General features: G+C 37.3%; 1 protein-coding gene and 1 pseudogene across 3 annotated transcripts in view; one reads left to right on the top strand and one right to left on the bottom strand.

Annotated features, from left to right (window-relative positions):
- The window catches only part of ASAP2 (ArfGAP with SH3 domain, ankyrin repeat and PH domain 2), a 273,963-nt gene extending 270,539 nt beyond the window's left edge, over nt 1-3,424 (top strand). For 2 of the 3 annotated variants that reach the window (XM_072634272.1, XM_072634273.1), the window contains exon 28: nt 725-3,424. In XM_072634272.1, coding sequence (XP_072490373.1) covers nt 725-799 — 75 coding nt within the window. In that variant the 3' untranslated portion in view covers nt 800-3,424. The remainder of the gene's footprint in view (nt 1-724) is intronic. The other variant, XM_072634274.1, reaches the window with a different exon arrangement.
- A 377-nt stretch (nt 3,425-3,801) lies between these two features.
- On the bottom strand, nt 3,802-22,246 carry LOC140518893 (integrin beta-1-binding protein 1-like; annotated as a pseudogene).
- Nucleotides 22,247-22,475: the final 229 nt, after the last annotated feature.

The raw sequence follows: 22,475 nt of genomic DNA, 5'->3' as shown, positions 1-22,475 counted from the left end.
TGATCTCAACAACCATATTTGCAACTGTACCACATTTCCTCTCTTGGGCCTGGGCAGTGATAACTATTTTTAAGTAAATTAATCGGTAATAATAATTACCTTTAATATTCAGAGGGCAGCATTTTACTCAAATGGTGCCTGCGATGTGTTATCAGCTATTTCTTGGCCTAAGTGCCTTATGAATCCTACCAACCTCTCAAAATTGTTGCAGGGAAAGAGCTTTGTAAATTATTCATGCTGGAGACACCTGAGTAACTTATTATAGATGAGAATGAGAAGTTTGTAAAGATATGTTTAGTTGTCATCCGTGTGGTTACCTTTTGAAAATGCAAAAGCTTATATCTAACATCTAGAAGTCCCCTTCCTGGTAAATCCACGTAAACCTGTTTCACTTTTATTTCCATAGATAGCCACTGAGGTCTTGACTCCAACCTAAGTTGGTGGTAGTGAAAAATACTGAAAGGTCTGAGATTTGTCCCTATTTTCAAGAGAGGAAGAAAGTGAGTAGGTTTGGGTCTGCTGTGTGGATACAAATTCTCTTTCCTTTATTATGAATGTGACCTGCATCTCAGTAGACCACATCATCTAGTTACTTAGAACTGGAGTGTGAAGGATTAGTGATCTTTGCCAGGTCCTTATTTCTGGTACTAGATCCCAGAACAAATGTTTGCTTAACTACTTTGGGTACTCTCCTAACATGGATTGTTTTCAATTTCCATTTCAGATTGGCCACATTGATGGAGATCCTAGTCGCAAAGGAGCTTTTCCTGTATCATTTGTGCACTTTATTGCTGACTGAATTGCTACTGAACAAAAAAAATCGGAAGAAATTTCTCATTTTCATCTTATACAAGTCAACATTATGTCCCAGTTTCACTGTTGGTTCCAAAATTCTTGCCAGAAAACCAGTTTCTTGAGTTGTACTTGTACTGTAATCAGCCATTGTTTTGGTTTCAAATCTTGGACATAATTTTTATAAGTAAATGATTTTAAAGAAAGCTTTGTTTTCTTCATGAAACAGTCATTGATATTCTTTTTCAAGGATACATTTTTGCATTTTTATGTTTAAAGGTGAACTGAAAAAAACTTTAATCTCTGAACCCAAACCAGCAGGATTCAGTATACCAGCTTAACATAAAGATATTTCTTTTGAAACATGAGGTTTGGAAATAAATCCCTCTTGACTTATCATGGCTTGATTTGGGAGTTGTAACTTTTCACATGCTTATATTAAAGTCAGTGAATCTCAGACCAGCTGTCTCAGTTGTTTTAGGGAGCCCAGTACTTGTGTTCACTCTTGCTCCAGGGGCCAGCCCTCCTGAGTTAAGGTCATTCCAGATACAAGGTCCTAAGTTCACCTTTAAAGGATGTTCATTCCTTTGAAATTGACCATAAGCACACATTTAAACCAACTTGAAAATTTTTGCATTTACTTGTTTGTACTTTCTAATTTGTGAGTTTGAGAATCTCTGTATCATTATTAGATGCTGCATGTGCATATAACCTGTTTTGGAAGTCCTTTACGTAACATTGATCCTGAACAATTGTATTCATGAGACTACTACTGATGGCTACTTCAAATCCATGACAATATTATCAGTTAACTCAACTCTAGGAGGTTATAAAAACTGCATTTCCTGAATTTAGTTTTAAACTAAGGATGATGGATTGCAAAGCAGTTCTTAAAACCAGTTACATGCTTTAGATGTTTTAGAATTTGCCATCCTGAACTTATTTAATCACCCAGTAACACCTGTACACACAAATAGAATATTGTGGTGGACCATGCTATATTTATCCTGAGTCACAACAGCATTTATTGGAAAACTCACTAGTACATCTTAATTGCCATTTCCTGTTAAGTGTACCACTGCCTTTCCTTCTAAACACAACGTGCTTGTTTCCTAACTCAACTATGAGTGTATGTGCATTTATGTAATATGCCAGTATGAACAGTAGTTAACAATGTCTTAAAAAAGATTCTGTTCATTTGTCTGTGAACAAATATCTAGCAAATATCCACAGATCCCAGTGGATGGGTGTAACACTATGTACATCACAATTCTCACTTCTATTTAAATACTGAGTTCATTGTACCTTACTTGAAACTTAATGCTACAAAAAATCAGGTAATGAAGACTAACCTAATGAGTAATGAGAAAAGCCTAATTAAAATTTGGTTACATGAACTTGACTATCTGCAAGTGGTATATGAATTCCATAACATGAATATCTGACATGAGAATTTTGAAGCTGTAAGGTAAAATACTTAAGACAATGTCCACTATATCTTACAGACTAGGGAAGCTTCAAATTAATTAATGCTAGGAAAAAGTTAACGATTTTTGTTTTTTGAAAATGGTACACTTGATTGTGATAGCCTGCCGTTATCATGTGAAAAGCTTGCGTTGTATAGCTTCTTGATATATAACTCATTTCTGAAGCCACTAAGAAAGTGAAAAAGAAAAAAAACTGGAATGTATTACAATGTTTTTGTTGAGTTTTAAGTAGATTCCTTTGTACTTTCCAAAGTTCCCAGTAAAAAAAAAAGTTTAAATCTATAATTCTAGATTTAGTTTAGCACTAGAATTGTGAGTATTAGCTGATGAGTTCCATTTTTGGTTTTGGAAACATTTTGATTCCATGCTAAGATGCAAGAAAGTAAACAGCCCGTATTTTGCACAGTTCACTTCTCCTGTATTTTTTTTGAACACATTCTCTTAGAATATGAAACTTGCAGTCAGCATTTGGATGATTTGGTGTCAGCTGTGAGATAAAGTCAAATTTAAGCCTTTGGATTCTGGTCCCAGATACTTCTCGATCAGGTTCAGTGGTACATGTCTGGGACACATCTTGGTATTCTTGTTTAAAGTTCCAATCTGGTGGTGCTATTGTGCAGGTAACTAATATTATTCCTCTTGCCAGAGCAGAAATACATTTTAAATACTTCGCCCATTAACATCCTTGGAGGTATTTGCTCCTTTTTGCAGCAAAAAAGACAGGCAGACATCAATCTGAATGCATTGTAGATATCTATTTATATTTAAAAGTTTACTTTTCATAAATTTCAGCTGCAGGATTCTGGCATCTTTGCATTTGCCATTCTTCATCAAAGCAAACTTCAAGGGATGATGATTTTGAAATTTTGTGAACAGTCTACTTGGTTGCTGTGTTAACTGTTTCCAAAGGAGTGGATGACGCTGAATCTGCAGCACAGAGTGCTATCTGAGATGTATAATATTCAATTCATTCATTTGATTATTTCGGTGTAGTTGCAGAGCAACTGTATATATTGTATAACCTAAATCAGCTCTTATTTTCAATGTCCCGAATGCAGTGATTTATAATTAGAGCATGTTTCAGAAGTTTAATCTTGTTAACCAGTCGTTTGACTGGAAAAAAAATAAAATACTTTTAAACTCAATTTTTTCTTAAATGTGCTCCTGTGTGTAACCTTTATTATTTAGATATGTTGAAAAGATAGCCTACTATTTTGGAGTGCTATCAACAGTCACCTTTAGTAGGGAACCTAAAGTAGGTGAAATTAAGTCTTGAAACTAGCCCATTTTCCCAGAGACACGATGTCTGCCCACCCCCTGTGGCAGTCTGAGCAAAGCCAAGAATTCAGGAGGGATCCAACATCCAGACTTTGCCTTCCTTAGCAACCCCATGGGCTACAAGGCCAAGGCAGGACAACCCAAGTCTTTTGATCAAACTAATACTCTACTCTCCCTCCCTTCTTTCCTCATGTCTCTCCAATAGCAAATGGCTGTAGAATACATTGAACTTTCACAAGGTAAACTAGGTTGCAATGTTTATTATACATTAAAATGTTTTTATACACAACACTTTCTGGTGCTAAGCTGGATAAGTTAAGAGGGGTCAAATTTGGCATGCAGGCTCTTTATCATCCAAGCAGAAAGTTCTCTTCATTGACAGTCTTAACATACACCTGGGTTTTAGAAATGCTTTGGAGAGCTTAGAAAATTTTGCATTGACAGGGTTGAAATGATTGATATTTTTAAAATACATTTTCTTTATGAAACTGGAATGAAGGTTCTTTATTCTTCAGTGGAGATAAAAGTTCACCTCCTGTTTCATCTTGAATGCTGGCTTCTTTCAGATGAAGTTATTTATCTTCCACTCTAGCAGGAACTCAGGATTTCTCAGATGTTAATACAGAGTCAAAAGCTGTGGCTAAAACTTTGCAAATAGCTTGTGCTTGTTCCTATATTATGTAAAATAGGACAAAACTAATGTTACTAAAAGCAGCATTCATTGGTTTTAAAAATATTTGTTGTAGATTAGGACCTAATACAGTAATTTTCCCAAAGGGTCCCAGACCTGGGTAGCTAACCCAGCCTCCAGAATTATGTCATCACCCCAGGCCTTGAAAACCTAACCAAGGAGTTTCCTAGTTTTCCTTCTTGGTTTGGATTAGCCAGTTAAAAATTGGGGGCAGGGGTGGAAGACAGGGGAGAGATGAAATAAGCCAAAACCTTACCAGGCTGTTACACTGATACACCCATAGACTATACTCTTCATAGCTTGCATCTGTGGTCTTTAGCGCCAGTAAGCTTTTTCCTGCTCCTAGACCATCATCATAGCACACCATCCGGATGATTAAATACAGAGCATGTCTGTGTAAAACATCCTACAGAAATGAGGGAGAAATCCAGAATCATCATGGCTGTTACAAAAGCTGGTTCTGCTTCTAAGGAGCCATGTATAAGTAATACAATTAAGTTTCCCACACAAGTGTCTCAACATAATGTACACAAGTTTGACCAAAGATGGTTATGGAATGACCTAAAGCTTTTAAAAGCCTTAAAATAGTGCCCTCTGCTAGGCAGTCTTTGTAGTCCCCTCTAAACAGAGCTTTTTAATACATTACATTCCTAACTTGGGCTCTGTGAAAGGAAATCAATCTAACTTTAGTTCCCAATATATAGACTGATAATCATAATAAAATACCATCCCAAAAGTTTCCCTCCCTGTTAAAAGGGCAGCCTTATCTCTTTTCTTGGTGAAACAGCTTCAAGGATTCCTGTGGTGCTATGAACTAGTCTCTACCTCTGTCTGCAGAATGGGCCCCTACTACTAACTCCTTCAGGGGAGCTAGACAAGAAGATAAAGCTTCCCCTGACGTGCTTGCTTAGTTTTAACAAACAGCATCTCCCTTAGACCTACCAGAGCACTTTCCTTTGTACCTCTTTGATGCACGTCTAACTAACGCAGCAATGTGACATTTCTATGTTTTGTCCATCACTGACTCAGCATCAAAAGGGCAGGGATTGTGCATTATCTAAATGAATAAAATCACTATTTTCAAGGAGGAGAGCATTCTTTTAACCAAAACAAATTTCATGCTTCTTAACATACTTTTAATTGTGCTATTTATTAGTTTCTAGCAATTCAGAAACTGACAAAAACCTACCATGAATTTGATAATGTTTCATATTTCATTAGTGATAATAGCATGTTAAAAAAAAAAAAGTAATACCATACAGAAACATATGTGTGAGACCTTCAGTCAATAGAAGGTATGTACTGAGGTGTTAGATCAGATAGCTCATTTGCATGTGGACACAAACATCCCTTGTAATGACTCCATGGCCCTTGAAGGGATACATGACCCACAGACTGGGGTACACAGATTCAGAGAAATATTTTCCTGCTGTCAGGCAGAGTATTTACTATCCAGCATTTGCTAAATGTTTGTTGAATGAACCATGGAGTATCTCAACACAGCAAGGTCTCTAGTGATATTTTAGAGCATTAAATCACCAATGATCTTTTCTTCCCTTTCAAATTATATGTTTAAAACATAAACACATAATGATTGGATGTCAATACTTTGTCATATTTAGAAACTCCTATAAGAAACTCCTCCTCCAGAAGAACAAATGGTAACTTTCCATTTTGCTTTGAAGTTCAAAGGAAAAACAAAATAGTCACCACCAAAGTTCTATGTGAAAAGTCCAGTCAGAGCTTCTAATGCTTCACTCCCTGTCTAGTGTTTACGTGACCATCACAAAACAGTCTAGCATCCAAATCCCAGGGAATGCAGGATATACAGTAGACAGGAGAGATCCTTGTGAAGCAGAAATCTTATTCATTTCATAATTAAATGTTTTTGTTTTTCTGTTACACTAATTATAACAGTGATTCATCTTATGGAACCCAATGGATTTAATGGTTTACTAATTTTTTGGTCTGGTGAAGAAAAAAACCTTCCTAAACATAACTCAGAGCCTGTGATTAGCAAGTGAAATAACCAAGACGTACGGCCAAATTTTGCCTCATGTCCACAACAAGGTTATATGAATTTCTTTAAATCATATTCTGCACATCAGATATATTCAATTAAACCAAAGCTACCTTACTATTCAGGTAGGTCAGCAGATTGTTCACCTGAAAGTGTAATTTTTTCCAGTTTACTTTTTCAAACGACGATTCACCAATTCTTAAGTTTATCAGAAACAAAATCCTATTTTGACCATCTTTTCCCCAGACTTATCTGTTAAACTGGGGCAATGTTTAATTGTGTTTTCTATAATAATTATCTGAGGCAATTTCTATAATGATTGATGGTGTTCAGGTATGTGTTAAATACCATTTCCTTAAACTAAGGCTGGAATGCTTGACAACCAATGTTATAGAAAAATTAGCTAAGACAGCTGTATACATGGGCTTCACTTCTTGGTTTCAAAGCTTCACAGAAATCAGATGTCCCCAGGGGGTTGGCAGGGTTCCCACAAAAGGAAATTTGATCACAACAGATGTTTGACTTCTTAGTCACCAAAATTCCTTTGTGCTTTATATAATACAGTAACTTGAAAAGCAGACCGGAGGAAAACATCTTTTTTAAAATTTCTGTTACTGATATTTTAAGACACTATAGGAACAGGAAAGCTAGGAGAAAAATTCACATTGATATGAGCAATTTAGAATGTGCTTTCATTTTTAAAATAATGAAAAATTCTGTTTCATTCATTATGTAGGCAGTATTCTCAAGCTGGAGCCTTAATTATTCAGCTTTGGCATGCTGCTACACAAACACAAACCATTTCCTAGAGTTATTGGTGTAGCTTCATTATTAGTGTTCTATACTTGGTTTTGGAAGAAAGACTATTTTAGCTCAGACTAATACTACCACACTAGATCCAACTAATTTTAATCCCATAAAATTGACTCTTACCATCCCAAGTTAATGCTAATAATTGTATAAGGATGTAAAGTATTAATAAACTACATAATTAAAAATCAGGACATGTTAATACACAAAAATATCGGACTATTATCCATAATTAAAATGATTGGAGAACCAATGTTACTTAAATCATTACCAGGAGTATTTTTTCCAATTAAAACGACAGATTGACTCAATTTCTATAGATTACTAAGAAACATTTACTTTACCACATGCATATATTAATCTCTCCTCTTCCCCATTCACTTCCTCCAAAAGCTATGTCATTAGCATTATGGCTAAGTTTTCACGAAAAGGGGACTGTGATCAATTATCAAGATGAATAATTTTATTTTTAATTATGTTTTTAAATTAAGCATTTATTTTCTATTCCTCCTCTTCCCTATCCCACTGAAAAAGAGAAAACAAAAATTCTTATTCCCGTATTGGCCATGTCAAGATTTATAATTTCCTGAAGAAAAAAAAAACAACCCACTGCCAAGCTTGCATTATCAAATATTAACTACTAATAATTTTAACCCATGGAAGCAATGCCATCTAGTGGACTAAGATGTTACTGATCTTTCAAGAGTTATTCTCCCCATAGCCAAAATTTTAATATCTAAGAGTAGATAACAGAAAGGAATTGAGATGTCAAGACTATATTTACAAGTTCTATCTCTTACACAAAAATTTTTTACCTGCACCACTTCAATGTAATTTATTAGATCAAGTGGCTCTTTCAAGACTTTCCTTCACTGAATTTCACTTTCTCAATGACAACAACATATTTTATTCAAAATTCAGAACAGGTATCAGAATTGTTGTTGCTTTGCCCTATAAATTGCAAATAAGAATGACCAGTTAATGTTTAAAATACATATTTTCAGTAAGATTTCAGGACTCTTGCTCTAAATTTTCCTTAATTCCAGTCCCATATCACCAACAACTTGCTAGACATTTCCACCTGCTTATCTTATAATCATTTCAAATTCAACATGTCCAATTATCTTCCCCTCAAACCTGCCCTTCCTCCAAACTTCCCTGTTTTTATTGAGGGTACCAGTTTCCTTTCCAATTATCAAGGTTCACAAATTCAGGGTCATCATTATTCTCTCTCTTCCCATCTCAAATCAGTTGACAAATTTTGTCAGTTCTACCAGTAAGATATCTCCTTTCAGATCTCTTCTATCCTATCCATTTACATGATTCTCATCACTTCTCGCCTGCACTATTACTATAATACTAGCTTCTCTCTCTGTTCCCATTCTCTGTCTGGGCTTCTCCAATTCATCTTCTACAAAACTGAGAAAACAATCACAGGCTTTAACCATGTTACTCAGCTGCTCAAAAATCTTCAGTGGCTCCTCTTGCCTCAGATAAAAGACAGACTCCTCTGCCTGGTATTTCAAGTCCTCTTTACTGAGCTCCAATCTCTCTTTCCAGACTTATTCTGTATTATTCCCCTTAGTGCATATTATACTCCAGCCAAACTAGAACCTTCACAGAGAGTAAGTGGTCTGACAAGCCCTCTTTGGCACCACTTCTCATTCTTTGTCTACAATAATCAGAGCTTCTCAAACTGTGAGGTCGAGAAAGTTTTGGCAACAGTAAAAGGTTTCTGAACACACAGTGACCAAAAATACGATAAAAATCCCAAATGTTTCTGGCAGCACTTGGTCATGTTGCATCGCACAACTTCACTGGATCCTTGGTTCTGAACCCAAAACATTCCCACTTTGCATTGCACATGTCCCCGGGTTGCCCTCCGCTACACCCTCCCTTTGCAGTACCTCTTGGAGACTATGAACTTTTCTACTTGCATGCCACCCACTACTATCACTTTGGCTTCTCTTTTTTTTTCTCTCCCTATGGCTGTACTTAACAGTAACTGGCTAGTAAGGAGAAAACAGTCTCCATCTCTCTAAAACCTACCCCACAAGTCCTACTTCAGCTTCACGCACCTCTTACACTCTGTCCTCTGGAATAATTGTTCCATAGCAAAACAACTCCCCTTTCCCCTCTTTTTCTCTCACTACTTCCATTGATTAGCAGTACATCCCTAGCTTTCTTCTCCATCATTGGTTGTACCTTCCCTAACATGCCACAACACCCTGGTCCTGGAGGGAAAATTAGAATACTCTCAGACTTCTTTCAAGTCCCCTAGCGAGGCAGTCCCAGACTTCCCCTTTACCTCCTTCCCTCAGGCAACCTTTCTTTTTTTTGAAGTACACTCAAGTCAAAATTTCACACCCTCTGCAAATTCTAGTAGCTGCAGTATGTGGACTCCCAGGTCATTCTCCCTCAGGGCCTAGCTGTCCATTTATGTCTTCTATCCAACTCCTGCTCTTATACTAGGGGACTTTTAATATCAACTTAGATGCTCCCTCAAACTCCCTAATCTTCCAGTTTCTCAGTCTCCTTAAATCCCAGGACCTTCTATATTCCACTTCAGCCACACGTAAGGATGGTCACCCATTAGACTTCCCCATTACCCATATATACCATATATACCATATACCACTTACTTAAACTGACCATAACCTAGCATTGTACCTCTCCCCAAGGTTTACCCCTCCTAAACCTTTTCTTCCCCATTCATCCTCTCCAATCCCTTTACCTCAGTCCTTTCTTGGACCATTATTCTAACTTCAATTTCTTCCCTTTCCAACTTCAACCCAATAGTCATTTCAACTGTACGCTGTTCTCTGCTCTCTCGTCCCTTATCTCCTTGACCTATCACCACCATTCATCTTGCTAAACCTCAGTCTTGTATCACTCCCACCATCCCACCTCCACTCCTACTCAAGAGCCACTCAATGCAAGGGAAAGTTTTACAATTGCGCTGATTGAGTAGCTGAGTACATTACAAATTCATGATACCTAGCCTCAACTGGGTCTTCACTCTCCCTAATTGCTTTCCTATCTCACTCTCTACCGAAACTATTCCAGACTTCTTCCACATGAAGGCCCGCACAGTCTACCTTCCCCTTTAACTGAGACCTGTCCCTATAAATTGCTCCTTACTTTACTATGAAGACTGAAGCCATTTGAGCTTCCTCTTCTCCCTATCTCTTCATCTCAAAAACCCTTGATATCATCTCCCACTTCTCCTCCTTTCCCCCAGTCTCTGACAAAGAGGTGACCCTTTTCTTGCCAAAGTCAACCCCTCTACCACTGTGTTAGCAATCACGCTAGCACACAGGGTGGGCTGCTAGCACATGCTCTTTGATCTACTTCTCTAAATACAGCTTCAGAGGGGTCAACAGTCTTACTTTAATTAAACAATGTAGAAAGACAAAGATATATCAGTAGAGAGAAGTAAATATCCAAGAAAGAATCCAATAGACAGGGTTCCAACTGTCTAAACACAATAATACAACTAATACTACCTATACCACCAGACCAGGAGAGCACCAACATCTGAATACTGGGGGGGCAGGAGGGTGTAAACAAATGACTACCCAAAGTCTGGTCCAGGAAATCCAAAGATCCTTCTCATGAGCAAGCCCCTAAACCAAAATGCCCCCCTCCCAAAGACTTGGCCCCTGATTGGCTCAGAGGCAGAAGGCACAAAACCTGCATGACTCAGCACAGTTGGTAATTATCAGGCTTCAAAGGAGATTAATCCTTCAGATGTTTACAATTTAGCGTAAGCCTTGAAAACTGAACTCCAGGAAAAAAAAAACAACCAAAAATCCCACTTTTCTTATGCTTACAACCGCTTAATCTCATCCCATTCCATCTTCTCCAGCAGACTACATGTTCCATCATCACATCTTTCTTTCTCCCAGATCTTCAAGTTAGCCTGTCTACTGGTTCTTCCTCTACTGCCTTCAAACACACTCAAAGTTCCCCATTCCTTAAGAAAGATGTCCTCCCCTCTTCATCTTACATCACCTTTCAGATACCTTCTGCCACTATCTCGTCCTTCACCCCATCTCACATACTAAGGTGACCTTTCTCTTCGCTAAGACTAACCCCTCTACGTGCACAACTGACTCCACTGATCCCATCTTCTCCAAGAGATTGCCTTCTCCACTTTCAATCATTTCCTGACTGGCTGCTTCTATAGTGCCTACAAACATGGTTGCTTCTCCCCTATCTTCAAAAAACTCTCATTTAATCCACCTCTCTCTGATCACTATCATCCCATATCTGCTGCCTTTCATGGCTAAACTATGTGAGAAGGCTTTCTACAATAGAAGTCTTCACTTCCTTGCCTCTCAATCTTTTCTTAACTCTCTACAGTCTGGTTTCTGACATCATCATTCAACTGAAAGTTTCCAAAGTTACTCATTACCTTTTAATTAGCAAATCTAATGACTTTTTCTCAATCCTCCTCCTTCCTGACCTCTCCATAGCCTCTGGCACTGTCAATTACCCTCTCCTCCTTGATTCTCTCTTTTCTATGACACTCCTCCATTCTGATTCTCCTGTTAACTATCTGATTTAAAATGTTTATTTGATTTGATTTTTAATTTGTGGAATAAAACAAGCATTTCTGTAACATAACTATCTGATTGCTCTTTCTCAGTCTCCTTTGCAGAGTCTTCATCCAGATGATGCCTACTTACAGTAAGTGTCCTCATTGGCTCTGTCCTGGGCCCTCTTCTCTTCTCCCTCTATATTATTTCACTTAGTAATCTCCTCAGCTCAGACCTTTCACAATTGTTATGATTCTTAAATCTACTTATCCAGCCCTAAACCCTAGGCTCATATCCTGTCTGTCATCTCCTATAAGACATCTCAAACTGAAGGTCTTATAGACATCTTAAATTCAACATGTCCAAAACTGAACTCATTTTCTCTCTCCCAAGCCCTCTTCCCTTCCAAACTTCCCTATTACTGTAGAAAGAAGCTATAATAGGATAAATAGGAAATAATCAACAGAGGGAAGACTCTAGAATTAAGAGGGACTCGGAAAGTTTTCATGCAAAAGCTTTCATGAAAAACCAGGGGCCAAAGATGAGGAGAGCATTCTGTAAATAAGAGACAGTTTATGAAAATGCTTGAAGTTGGGATATGGAAGGTCTTGTTCATGGAACAGAAAGGAGGCCTGTGCCACAGGATCAAAGGGTACATGAGATGGAGGGGTGGGGACTGAGGAGATGTAAGGTGTAAAAAGACTGGAGGGGGAATGATGAAGGGATTTGTACCCCCAACAGAGGATTTGATATTTGATCCTGGAGATGATAGGAAGCCAATAGAGTTTCACTGTGCACAGTGGGTGAAGGAGGGGAATGAATAACAGAACATGTAATATATGTGCTTTAGGAAAATCACTCTGACAGCTGAATGAAAGGGAAGATGGAGTGGAGCTGGGAGGATCATGTGGCAGGGAGGCCAACCAGCAGGCCACGTAAAGGATACATTGGAGATAATCAACAAAGGGAAGGCCCAAGACTAAGAGGAATCAGGAAAGGTATGCAGTACAAGGTAGGATTTTAGCCAGGACTTGAAGGAAGTCAGGGAGGACAAGAGACAGATAATGAGGAAGGAGAGAATTCCAGAGATGGGTGACGGCCACACAAAGTATCTGGAGTTGGAAAATGGAGGGTCATGTTCAAGAAACCACTAAGAGGCCAGTGGCAGTCACTGGACTGTGCAGTCTGAGGACTGGGAGGGTGGGTAGGGAGGGAGTAAGGTACAAGGAGACTGGAAAGTAGGAGCAGTCATACTACATACTTGCAATACCCTCTCTTCGCTTCCATCCCATAGAATCCCTTTTCCTTTAAGATGTAGCTCAAATGCGATATTCCTGATCCCTCCAACAACCAGTGACCTAATTCCCAAACTGCTATTCTTACCTACTCTGGAACTTAATAAATACTGGTTGACTGATTAACAGTATAATCCCTTTGCTAACATTCCTTGGTGTATTTTTCTGGTACTGACCCCACCACAATCTCTTTTATCCATGACACTCAGAGTGGGGTTCTCCTCATCATTTACTCCAGCCCTCTGACAAACAATATTCTGCGTTACTGGATGTATGCATACAGAGCTTCTTCCCTCCCATCTGTCTCCAGTCAAAACTGAGCAAACACACAAGAGAAAACCCAGGATTTATCACAATGGAACAAAGAGCTCTACTGGGATCTGCTATTGCACGGATAGGATTTTTTTTAATGAAATTAAAAAAGACTAAGTAGGATCACAGATCTAGAAAGAGAAAAGACCTTCACAAGCCATCTAGTCCAACCTCCTCCCAACTCCCATGTTAACTAATGAAGCAACAGGCCAAGAGTGGTAAAGGAATACACATTGTTTACATAACCTGAGCTTTTGGTAGAGTCTATATCTAGGCTAGCTATAGTATTTAATCTTGAAAGTCCACCAAGGCTGGAATCTACAGACTGGGGAAATGAGAGAATTTGGAGTAGGGGGGAATGGTGATGAAGTTGGGAAAAATACAAAAACCCATTTAAATATAATAATAAACATTTTCTTTAAATTATTGCAACTAAATATTGCAAACTATCTTTTTCACTTCCAGATAACTTTTCTTAAAACAAGTAGGCTAAGACGAACTATATAACAAACTTCAAAATATCCAAAAGAATCCAAATACTTTCCTAATGAACATCTGCTTATTCTGTGATTCTTTTAACACTTATAGAGAAGGGTTTCCTTGTCTCTACTAATCTAAATAATATAGACCTTTCCAAATTAGACTATTTTAATCAAAATGGTACCAATCACAATCTTCTATCCACTTAAACAATTCAAAACATCTAAATTAATTATCAAGAGACAAACACAGAACCCTACCAACATGTAAACTCTCTTATATTCAATGAGTAAAATATATGAAAATATTTAACTGCATTTTTAAAAATCCATCTATTCTGAGGAATGCAATTTTCAGTATGCACTTTGATAGCTATTTTTTGGGGCACACTTCAACACTACAAATCCTGAATTCTCTATCCAGCTTCAAAATATACTTTCGTGGGTCATAGCTAGCTACTATAAACGTTGAGCTACCTTTTGAGGTGATTTCAATTACCATTCACAGAGTTGGATCCAGGTGTCTTCTTTCAATTGCCATTGTCCAGGGGAGAAAACAGCCCCGTTCTTATCTCTATAAAGAGAACAAGGTACAAGGAAGTGATCTCTTCCTCTTTTATTTAGAAGAAAACACTAACACGAGTTCCTGGAAGCCTGAAGGGCTTCTCCCTTTTCTGTTATTCCTGAATAATTGTCAAAGCAAAACAAAGATGGTACAACATCCAATTTTCAGTGGTGTGATAAAAGCTGGTGCTCTTGAAACTGATTTTGGCAGCTGACATGGAACCCATGAGTGAGGAAGGTGCAGAGAAGCTGAGGGTAGAATCTGTAGACCAAACACATTTCCTTTTTTCTTCCCTGAATTATAGTTATTTGAAGACATATTTTATCTACCTGGGATCTAGTATCTGTTCTGCTATAAGTTAGCTGTATAACTCTATGAAAGTCAGAAAAATACTGAATGTCAGAAAATGAGACCATCTTGATTAGAAGCAAAAAATCGTAGATTATTACCAATGCAAGAGATCTTAGAGGTCATATTAGTCCAACCCCTCATTTTATAGACATAGAAACTGAAGTCCACAAGCAACTTAACTTTATTGAAGGTCACAAAGGTGTTCATTGACAGAACCAGGACTTGAATTTGACTCTGCTGACCTAGGCTCCCAAATTCAGAGCTATTCTCATATCACTTCCTTACTTCCTCTCCCTGAATTTAGTTTTCTCCTTTATAAAAGGGAAAAAACAAGATGACTTCTGAGGTTGCCATTAGCATTAACATTCCACAATTCTTTGGTTCTAGTTCTAGGACCATTCCAAGGTCCTCTTATTTCTTCTTCAAAATACTATTCTTGAGTGTTAGCACAATGCCTGGGACACAGGAAGCACTTAATACACTACTTTTCTTTAATTGGTTGGCTAGTGAACTCTAGACCCAGACCTACCTATCCTTTCTCCCCTTAATCTACTTAAATCCTGCAAATCATTCAAAGCTAACAAGCCCCATTTCTTTCTTGGAATGGCAAAATATTAGCGGTAGTTATACACCAAGGACTGTGCCAAATTCTAGGAATACAAATTTTAAAATGAGACAATCCCTGCCCTCAAGGATTCTAATGGGGAAACACAACACAAAAAGAAGCCCTCATGTTCACAGGAAGTTCATTGCAGATATAAATGCCAGGTAGTACTTAGGTTCTAAGTCTTAACAGGGAAAGTAAGAGAGCAGGTAGGGCCAAAAGCTAATTCTGAGGATAATCTGTATTATCTATGTTATATCAGTTTATTATAATCTCCTAATTTATATGTTTTACATAACTATAGCTACATTTTTTGCGTACATTCACAACAGCACTAACATTCTATCATCTGTCTTGAAACTTTGCTGACGTAGTACTTCTCTTTAATCTCTCCTTTTTCTAGGTTCCACATCATTCATAAGTATCACTACAAATTTGGCATAAATTACTTATTTAAAAATACTGATGCTATTTCTTGTTACAAAGCAAAACAAGTAACCAAATACACTGACTGTATTTGACAGTGTATAGAACATTATGCCCCACTAGTCCTTTGTCTCTTTGGGATGAGGAACCAGTATGTTTCATCTATTACTCACTATTTCATATTTTTTCTCCCCAGCTCTGTTACTTCTGGAAAGAGACCAATGTCATTTCCTAAAGCATTAAGTACAGTGAAGAGTATTTAATAGGTGTCCAATCTGTTGATTTCAACTATCCAGCTCAAAAGTATGAATGAAAATCAGAATCTCTATTGCCTTTGTATGGGTAGAGGTAGAACAAGGATTTCCACTGATATCTGTCCATTCAATTAAGACAACAAAAATCCTTCTCCTGAGAGGTCTCAAATGTCCCCCTTTGTAATTCATTTACTGAAAGAAAGATCATAAAGTTCTTCAGGGATCAAAAGGGAGATTCAGAAAAGTTTCACTCAAAGAAAGAAAATTCTCTTTACTGATATTTAACTGAAGAATAAAGTCTAATCATAAAATTAGTTTTAGAAACAAATCCTAACATTCGTCTTATCCTAAAAATCCCTATGGTCAGTGAACTGAAAGAGCCTTAGCAACTTTAAGATCCTATTTATTTTATTAAATGGTTTTTCACAAGCTGTTTTAGGTTTCTCTAGGCATAAAATACGGATCGACAATAACTAGTCTCTCCCCCTACCTCAGCAAAGTGGCATCAGGATGAAAGAAATGATATTCATGAAATGTTTGTGATATCCTTCTAAAAATGGTACCAAGTAGGCACAGAGCACACAGTAATAATGCCTTCTTCAAGATCTTCCCATGTACCCTTAGTACTAATTAAAGTGAAGATTACTTAGGTAAACACTTTGACTTCTCACCTATGGTAGAGAAATGCTTTTCCTCATGAGAAAACAAGACTTGAGATATATGAGTTATCTTGTAGCTAAAGCTGATTTCATTTCACGAAGCTCTAAGTAGGCAGGATAGATCCAGAGTCTTACACTCACTATGGCTGAAATTGTACAGAAAAAAAAATTTAATTAAAATAATTTTTAATTTAAAATCTTTAATTAAAATAAATAATAACAATGTTCATTCCAAATGTGGAGTATGCTATGCTTCTGACTCCAACTAGATTTCTGAATCTTGATAGTCAAAGAAAAATTGCTTTATTTAAAAAAAAAACAACAGAAGTGAGGGACCAGGAGTAGTGAAACATGTAAAAAGGAAGCATGTTTGTAAAGAGATTTGTTCTCATGGAATGAAAGATCAATTGACAAAGTTGGAATACAGATAGAACACATATTCATTAATGGATACAGATGATTATACTGGATCAAAACTGTGTTTAGGTGCAGTATATACATTTAAACTTTTATCAAATAGCTACAATACAATGGTCATTTGTTGTGTATTCTACTGCCCTACCAGACTACAAGGTCCATGAAGGCTAGGAACTGTTTCTAATTTAATATTTTTATCTCCTCCATGGTTTAGCATAGCACTTATTACATAAGAGAGCAACTGAAATATTTGCAGGTACTAAAGTGAAGGGGCCTGGAGTTTCATAAAGATTCAACATCATTTGCATACTTGCGTAGTACTTGAGTATCTATATACCAGGTACCAAACTAGGAGTATAATCTGCTTGGATGTAGGTTAAAGGCAAATTGTGAAGGATTTTAAATGCCAAAGAGGAGTTTGTATTTTATCCTAGTGGTAATAGGGAGCCACAGGAACTTTTAAGTAAAATGATATGGTCATCTTTAGGAATATCACTTTGTTACATCAGTTCAAGAAATATTGGACAGAAGAGAGATGTTAGACAGGGAGACCAATTAATAGGAGATGTTTTCACTGGCTCTCCCTCATTCTTGGAACATTCTCCCTCCTTCTCTCCGCCACCCAGTTTTCCTAGTTTCCTTCAAATCTCAGCTAAAATTGCATCTTCTGGAAGAAAAATTTCCCAGTCCTCCTGAATCTTAATGTCTTCACTTTTTGATTACCCCCAGTTTATCCTCAATACATCTTGTTTATACAAGATGTTTGTATATTTGTATACAGTCTTTTTGTATGCAGTCTTCTTTAGACTGTAAGCTACAGGAGAGCAGGGACCATTTTGTTTTGCCTTTCTTTCTATCCCTAGAGCCTACAAAGTGCCTGGCACACAGTAGGCACTTAATAAGGAGAGAAGGAAAGAGATGAGAAATGTTGTAGGGATGAAAGGATTTGGCAATTGATTGGCTACAGAGGATGGCTCCACAATTGCAAAAATATGAATACTTAAAAGAATGGTTGTACCCTGGACACAAATAGACAAGACATTAAAAAGGTATAGAGAAAATGAGTTCTATTTTAGACATGTAAAGTGTGAAAGTTCTATGGGACATAAAGGTGGAGATGGCCAGCAGGCATATGTTGATTTGAGGTTATAGCTCAGGAAACAGACAAAGGCTCCATATGTGGATTTGAGAGTCAAATGCATAGAGATGATGGGTAAATCCATAAGAGTTGACAAAACTACTAAGAAAATGTGTGGAGAGAGAGGGGAGGGCTCAGGCTGGAACCCTGGAGTATAAACCACATAAAGGGGATAAAACATGAGTATACCACAAAGGATATTGAGGACAGGCCAAAGAAGTAGGTGAAAGGAGAAGCAGAGGAGTACCAGCAGGGAGAAGACAGTTATTACATCAGCAATTCTGAATGACCAACTAGATGAACTACATAATTTGTAAGTTACCTTCCGGTATCATGGTTCAGTGGAAACAAATGGCATTTGGTCCATAGGGTTCAGATCCTGGCTTTGCTTCTATCTTATTTGCATGACCTTCCTTGAGAAGGTGATTTAATTTCTCTAGGCTTCAGTTTCCTCAATTGTAGAATGAGGGGGCCAAATGATAATCTAAAAGGTTCCTTTAATTCTATGATTCTAAAACTATGATCCCATTCAATTATAGTGAAAGGATTTCAAGGCAAGTCAACAGACATTTATTTTATGCCTACTAGGCCCAAAGTACTATAGGGAATAAGAAAAATATTAAAAGGTCTCTACACTGAAACTTACTTATAGGGGTAGTATATACAAATAACAATAAAACAAAGCAAAGTACCATAAGTTAATGTTAAAGGATACAAAGAAAGACCAAAAGAGATTACAACCACTTGAGGGAAATTAGAAGAGGTACCATGATATTTATTAAGCATCCATTATTTGTCAGGCACTGTGCTGAGGACAAGGGAAGAGAGAAAGGAAGGAAAGGAGAAAGGAAGGAAGGAAGGAAAGAAGGAAGGAAGGAAGGAAGGAAGGAAGGAAGGAAGGAAGGAAGGAAGGAAGGAAGGAAGGAAGAGAGGGAGGGAGGGAGGGAGGGAGGAAGGAAGGAAGGAAGGAAGGAAGGAAGGAAGGAAGGAAGGAAGGAAGGAAGGAAGGAAGGAAGGAAGGAAGGAGGGAAGGAGGGAGGGAAGGAGGGAAGAATCTTCAAATAGCATTTGAAAGAGATTGGCAGGATTTGGCGGTTTTAAAGGGGGAAAACACTGAATAAAGCAGTGACAGTGTTAAAGACTAAGAGAATAGGGCAAGTAACAGAGGTTGAAAAGATGAGTCAATTAGAGTAGGAATTCTTAACCTTTTTTGTGTCATGGACATATTTAGCAATCTGCTAAAGACTATGGGACCCTTCTCAGAATAATATTTTAAAGCACATAAAATAAAATGTATGTGTCTACAAATGAAGTCAATGATATTGAAAAGTAATCAGAATTTTTTTTAATTTTTATTAATTTTAAATACAAAACAAGGGGAAAAATAACATTTTCAAGCACACAGCAAAACATAGAGGATTCAGTTTAAAAACATGAATTTCCATTTGTTCCCTATTCTTAAAAAAAACCTATGTAATAAATACTACACATTCTTTTCCCATTATATCCAATATTTTCTATTAGAATTTAGTTTATATACATTACAGAAAATTCTAACTCTTGGTTTTAGATCAATACTACTTATATTCAGGAAAGATAGATTTTTTTCCTATTATTTCTCCTGCTTTTTTGGGGGGGCAGTAATTACTTTTAATTTTACATTTAAATACAAAAGAAAAAAGAAAAAAATTGTCATGTACACAGCAGACCATAAAAGAGTATAAAACAAATTTCCATTTCAAGAAAATCTTCATAATAAATACTACACATTGTTTTCAAAGCTACCCAGCTTTTCTTTGCTTCCCTCTTGGTTTTCTTTTGTTTTCTGCTGTGCACTTTTTACTTTATTTTTTCCCCTCCTTCATCTCCGCAAAGGCTACAATTTAGCATGGATAGATATAGATATAGATAGATAGATACACACACTGACATCTATAAACATACACATATATACACATATACACCATATGCATATATGTAAGACTGTACTATACTGATTTCTTCCAATCAAGGTAAATAATATCTTATTTCATAAGTCCAAGTCTTTCCATGTTTTTCTAAATCAACCTGTCCATCATTTCCTACACCACAGTAATTTTCCTTTCTGAATTCAAACAGCATTTTCCTTCATGGGATCTCTGAGGTTAATCCAAATTATTTTATAATAGTCAGAATGACTTGGCTACTCAAAGCTGTTCTTAAAACAGTATTGGTGGTACTGTATACAATGTTCTCGTTTCAGCTCATTTTGCTCTTTATCATTTCCTAGAGGACTCTCCATGATTTTCTAAAATCACTGAGCTCATAATTTCTTATAGAGTAATAAGATTCCATCATGAACACATACACAATTTGTTTAGCCATTCTCCAATTGGCAGGCATTCCCACAATTTCCAGTTCTTTGCCACCACAAAGAGAGCTGCCATAAATATTTTAGAACACATAGGTTCTTATCCATTTTCCCCAATCATTTTGGGAAACAGATTTAGTAGTGACAGTGATGGATCAAAGGGTTTAGGCAGTTGGATTCTGATTTTTAATCCACTCTATCCATTTTCATTTTATGGGTACATTCATCTCATTCATGTTCAAAGTTATAGTTACTATTTGTGTATTTTCCTCTACCCTTTTTTTCTCACAATTTTGTCCTCAGTCTTTTTACCATATCCCTCTTCCAGTTTACTTCTAAAGACTACCTCCCTGTTCCACACCCTTTTAAAGAATCTCTCCTTTATCCTTTCTCCTTACCCTCCTTTTCCTTGTTCTACCTATTCTTCTAAGGGTATGTCTCTTTTCTTCTTCCCCCATCCTCCTAAATCTTAATCTAAGCATCCTTGCATATTCCCCCACCTTATCCTATTCCCTTATTCTCTTATTTCTTTATAAATTTAGAAGACTTTTATACTCTTCTATGTTATTCCTTCTTTAACCTGGATCTGATGAGAGTAGAGTTCCAGTACTACCATTTTTTTTTCTTGTTGCTTTCTCCTTAACCTGGGGGTTTTGGAATTTGGTTATGATATTCTTGTAGGTTTTTATTCTGGGATCTCTTTCATGTGGTGATTGGTGAAAGATTTTCCATTTCTACTTTCCCCTCTTCTAAAACTTCAGGACAATTTTCTTTAATTATTTTTTATATTATTGTATCGTTTCATTTTTTCAGTCATAGCTTTCAAGTCATCTAATTATTCTTGTTTTCTCTTCTTGATCTTTTCTCCATTTGTATTTCTTATGAGATGTTTAATATTCTCTTCTATTTTTCTTTCTTTTTATTTTGTTTATTATTTCTTATCTTTTAATGTCATTAGTTTCCCCTTGCCAAATTCTAGTTTTCAAGTGGTTGTTTTCTTCATTAAGATTCTAGATCTCCTTTTCCAGTCTTTCTTTTCATAATTTTCTTAGCTTTCTTGGATTGATCTTATTTCTTTTCTAATTTTTCCTCAACCTCTCTTATTTGTTTCTAAAGTCCTTTTTAAGTTCTTCCAAGAACTCTTTTTGGGCAGATGACTGTTTGATATTACTCTTTGGAATTAAGAGACGCTTCTTTTGCTTCAACATTCTCTTTTGAAAAATGAACTCTAGTCTTCTCCATTACCATAGTAGCTATGTTTGGGTTCTTTGTCCTTTGCTTGCTAATTTTTATTTTGTTTTGTCTCACTTTTAGGAGCTTATTATTATAACCACCTCTAGTCCTGGGGTGTAGGGGATGGTGCCTCTGGCCTCAGATCCTCCTGCTGTTTTTTTTAAGCTTTGTCCAGGGTCCAATCTTGGCACTCCTTTCCCCCTCCAAGCCATAGCTAGGGCCCCAGGCACACTATGTTAGAAATGCTCTTGCTCCCTGAGGACCTTCCAGTGACTGTAACCTTCAGTTCTTCCCTCTAGGAGAACTCAGCTCTACTGGAAGTACCCACAGTCAACAGCAGCCTCAACCCACCTGGGCATGTGCTGGCTCTCCCCTTCAGGACCGCATCTTGGCAGCACAGCCGGGCCTGGTGTCCCTTGGCAGCTGAAGGTACTTCAATTTTCCCCTGCTCAGATGTCTGACCCCTCACACTGTCTGTGAAGGGAGAATTCTTGTGGCTAAGGCTGAGGCTACCTTCCAACCCAGCTGCCCCAGGGCTTATCATTTGGTGTTTCTGGGGAGATAGCCTGGAGGTGTTTATACTTTACTCAGACTGAACCTGTGAACTTTCCTGGGCTTTTCTCCAGTTGTGTTCCAGGAGGACCATTGCTCTAACCCCACTCATTTATTTTTGTTGCTCCATATTCACCCTGAGGCACTATTTTGTCTTGTTTGTGGAAGAAATATGACGAACCTGGAATTTTCTGACCTACTCCACCATTTTCCCTATACAT

Source organism: Notamacropus eugenii, chromosome 1 (genome assembly GCF_028372415.1).
Source record: "Notamacropus eugenii isolate mMacEug1 chromosome 1, mMacEug1.pri_v2, whole genome shotgun sequence".
In the NCBI taxonomy this organism is placed as follows: Eukaryota; Metazoa; Chordata; class Mammalia; order Diprotodontia; family Macropodidae; genus Notamacropus; species Notamacropus eugenii.
The sequence above is the reverse complement of the archived record's forward strand: the minus strand, read 5'-3'. Positions and strand labels throughout refer to the sequence as shown.